At 41.7% G+C, this 4,228-nt stretch overlaps 2 protein-coding genes across 2 annotated transcripts; one reads left to right on the top strand and one right to left on the bottom strand.

Moving 5' to 3' along the window:
• The first annotated feature begins 515 nt into the window (after nt 1–515).
• Nucleotides 516–1,819, top strand: LOC145106534 (uncharacterized). The gene is made up of 2 exons (XM_079043491.1): nt 516–562; nt 721–1,819. The coding sequence occupies exons 1-2, from the start codon at nt 516–518 to the stop codon at nt 1,817–1,819; spliced, it is 1,146 nt and encodes a 381-aa protein (XP_078899617.1).
• Nucleotides 1,820–2,000: 181 nt separating this feature from the next.
• Nucleotides 2,001–3,894, bottom strand: LOC145106535 (uncharacterized). The gene is made up of 2 exons (XM_079043492.1): nt 3,177–3,894; nt 2,001–2,026 (listed from the first exon to the last, which is right to left on the bottom strand). The coding sequence occupies exons 1-2, from the start codon at nt 3,892–3,894 to the stop codon at nt 2,001–2,003; spliced, it is 744 nt and encodes a 247-aa protein (XP_078899618.1).
• Between the last annotated feature and the right edge of the window lie 334 nt (nt 3,895–4,228).

Consider the following 4,228-nt stretch of genomic DNA (forward strand, 5'->3'; position numbering starts at 1 on the left):
TGAATGTAGTTCTTGGCTCTCAGTTCTTACGTGGTTCACTTCCTAACACACAACCCTTACATATACTAGGTCTAGAAACCTATAAGTTTGACCTTCAGTTGATGTGTTTGACTTTACAAGATAGAAATTTCGGGTTGTGACATGAAGGGTTGTCTTAAGCTCTAACATTCCAAGTGTTGGCTAAGAAAAAAAAACAAAAAAAACTGTATAAAGGGTAATTGCACCTGTTACTAATAATACTCACAAGAATGATCAAAATGCATGTTAGGCTCCTCTAGGGTTTGATTTGAATCAGATTACGTTGCATTTGTTTATATTTCTAAAAACCACCTACAGCGATGAGTGGTTGTGGTGCTGGTCGAGACAGTGGTGGTGGCGATGATGTTGATTTTCCTTCCATATCTTCCATAATCTGCATTACCTCTTTTTTCTCTTCCATCCTGAGCACCACATAGACGCAGAGAGATGAAGCATATAGTAGCAGAGAAAGCAAACATGTGTGGGGAAGGCGAGTAATGGTGGCGGCGATAGAGAAAGGGAAGTTTGGGTGCGACCCTGTCTTGTAAGTGTGTGTGAAAGAAAGGAAGAACACTTCTTTATCTTCCACACAAATTGGGATCTTACATATAAGAAAAATATTATGGGCTATAGATGAAAACTCTATCAAGTATCAATTAACTCTTTCAAAATTCAAATTTATGATCATCTTCTGATTTATAGGAGATTGCTCTGCAATCTGGAACGAAATAAGGATGAGCGGGAATTTGAGAGAACGCTTCACAAGAAGATGCCAAGTGGAAAAATAGAAGTATATAAAGGCGTCCTGTGGACTATTAAAGAGTCTTTTATTAAAAGAGAAGACAGCAAAGGTGGTTGTGACCTTGTCTTGTTGTCCATGTGGAAGATTGCTCTCGGAACAAGCTTGATTAAAGAAGTCGGGGTTAAGGAGAAAAGGATGTCGTTGGTTAAAGAAGGAGGTTCGATGACGTATAACGTTCTGGTTTTGACTCCAACGAATTATCCGGTGTGGGCAGTCAAAGTCAAATCAATTATGGATTCACACGACATATGGGAGACGGTCGAACCAAAGACGTTAGATAAAGCAGCGGATCAAAAGATGTCAAAACAAGCTCTTGCTTTCTTGTTTCAAGCTATACCGAAAGACATGGTTTTGCAGATGGTGAGTTTCACAGATCCAAAACAAGTGTGGAATGGTTTGAAGACACGGTATTTGGGTGTGGATCGGGTGAAAACGGCTCGGCTTGCAACATTAAAGAGAGAGTTTGAAAGTTTGCGCATGAAGGAGGGTGAAACGGTTGATGATTTTGTGACAAAATTATCAGGTTTAGCTTCAAACGCAAGAAGTCTTGGATATGAGCTTGAAGAAGGTGATTTGGTAAAAAGGTTACTAGATTCGATGCTTAAGTCGTTTCTTCAAATCGTGGCTTCAATAGAGCAATGTTTTGAGTTGGATTCAATGTTATTTGATGAAGCGGTTGGTAGATTGAAGGCATACGAGGAGCGTATAAGAGGAACCGAGAAAGTGGAGGACACTCAGGGTGGGTTGTTGTTGGCTAGTGAGGAAAAATCACATGTTTGTAAGCATTGTGGCAATGGTCGTTCAAATCGGGATGACTTTGGACGTGGCCGGGGAAGAGGTCGGGGGTCCGGGAGAAGTCGAGATGGTAATGAACGTGTCCGCGATAAAATCCACGTTAAATGTTACAAATGTGGTGAACTTGGTGACTATAAAAACGTGTATCCTAAATGGGAGAAAGAAAAGACAAATCTACTCGAAGAGGAACCCGTATTTTTTTGAACGAGTGGTATGATCAACCAATTAAGGGGGTGATTGTTGGTTAATTGGTTTTGATCAATACGATTTAATAGGACAGTTTTTAGCATTTGTGTTTTGCTAGTTTTAGTATTAGAATAGGATTCTATTTTGTTTAGTATAAATAGATGTCAAGTTTCAGATTGTTTAGTTTAGAACAAAAAAATTACAACAAGTTTTGTTTCTTTTTTGCTTTTAACGTGTTCACAAGAAGATCAATAACTTAATTTTTTCAATTCTTTTTTCTTCTTTCTTTACCTTGGTGCACAAGGTTTAATACCAGCCTTCTGTTAACAAAATAAGCTATATATTGATTGAATAGTTCAATACATATCGATTGAAGGCAAACGGGCAACAAGCTGCGCCGCTAGCCCTTTCTGGATAGCAAAACCAATTCTTTTGAAAACTACATTTGTGGATCTAGGAGATATGACATTAGAATGCGTGACCCGTTGGACTCTATTGAGGAGCTCCACCGCCTCTGGTGCGAGAAAACCAAATGTATCGAATGCAAAAGGAACAAACACATGTTGATTTGCTATACATGCATTCTCGTGCTTTACCACTTTGCACGCAGCGGCTTTCAAAGCGGCATGCCCAACTGTGAAACCCCCGCTCACCAAACCAACGAGAGGAGAGACCCCAGTAAGATCCACGCACGCATGCTTCCCTCCTATCCATCCAAAGACCAAAATGTCAGCCGGTCTAAGTGTGGACCTTCCTTCCTGCGGGTCCGTCAAAAAGTTCACTGGCGCTTCTTTCTTCACAGAAATACCAGCACGCCGACAAGCATCAAAGAGAACATCCCGAACCACATCATGTCTATACTTGAAACCAGGGAGCTCTCTACAATGAACCGCGTGTTCCCCAAAGGTATCCAAACATGCCTTGCGACAAACTGGACATATCTCGTCAATTGGGAATATGGGAATCATGAGGCGGTAACGAAGGATAGTTCGGTACTCCACATGAGACATATGTTGGCCAAGACCATCAATAGGGATAGTTAGCAGAAAATCCTGAGCATGAGGCGCCCGCAGACACTCAAAGACTGCTTTCTGTCTGACAGTCATGTCAAAGTCGACTTCCATATCTTAGACGATTTTGCTAAAAAGGGCACACGCCAAAGCTTTTTGGGATTTAGGGGGGGCGGTGTCCTTATTAGTGAAACCGCTACAGTCAAATCCCGGAATCGTATTGCGAAGACGAGTCATAGCACATAGGTAATCCGAGTCCATACCACATATGCCACTGTCACGTAAGATGTGGTCTTGTAATGCCCAAGATTGGGCCCTCGAGGCTACAAATGCGTAGGAGGAAACCTCGTAGGCCGAGTACAAACCCAAACCACCGAAACGAATAGGTAAGGAAGCCAAGCGCCACTGAATGTCTCCAAAGAAGGGGCCTCCACATACCACCATATCCTCGATAGACATGCGCAATCCTTTGTCAAAGAATAACGCTGCCTCTTCTATGTGTATCGGCTGGCATGTCCTTAAAGCAAAGAAAAGTTTTGCAATGCCCATACATGATCGAAGCAAAAGGAGCTCACTCTGCGGGTCGCATAGTTGTGGAAGAAGGCCCATCAAATCAACAGCATTGACCGCTCTCTTCATGGCCAGCCCACTAATAAACCCTGCGTCTCTGCTAACAGCCCCCCCAAGGAGCTTCACCCCCAAAGAAGGTCTCCCTATATCCGTTGGAAATAAATCAGCACGAAGCTTCCTACCATCACAGGAGGGCCAAAAAATCTCCGTTTTCTTGATGTTCAACTCCAAACCCGAACCTGGACCATGCAACCGAATTATGTTCAACACTCTAGCCACCTCCTCTGAATCCCCAATGACAGTCCCATCATCTAGATACCAAGCATGGAGAAGGAGCTTACAATTGTCTCTAATCTTGTGCACAAGCGGGTGCAAAACGAGGGCAAAAAGAAGTGGGCCCAAGGGGTCACCTTGCTGCACCCCAGTGGCTGACAATATATGTTGGACTCCGATATAAAGTCTCGCTGCTTGCCCGTATAAGAAATTCACCCACAAAGAAATGGAAGGGCACATCTTCTTATGTACATGTTCAAGAAACTAAAAATCCTTTAAGAATTTAAGAGATGAGATTGTTATGTCATAACTAATATTGCTTCAAAATCCTTTAACTTAAAGGAATCTTTACAGTGGAAAAAGATTTGTGGTAAGCCGATAATAACATGATTCCAAGAAAATGTTGATGGACACAAACTTACTACACCTGGAATGTACAGGTTGAAGCAGAACCTGCAGACGTATAGATTTTTTTTTATATAATAGAGATGATAATTCGTAAATAGAAAAAAGCCACATTTAAAATTGAAAAAGAAATCAACTAATTAACTATTGAAAAAGTCGGATATAACAT

Source organism: Lactuca virosa, chromosome 4, assembly GCF_052849685.1.
Source record: "Lactuca virosa cultivar CGN04683 chromosome 4, Lactuca_virosa_CGN04683_v6, whole genome shotgun sequence".
Classification (NCBI taxonomy): Eukaryota; Viridiplantae; Streptophyta; class Magnoliopsida; order Asterales; family Asteraceae; genus Lactuca; species Lactuca virosa.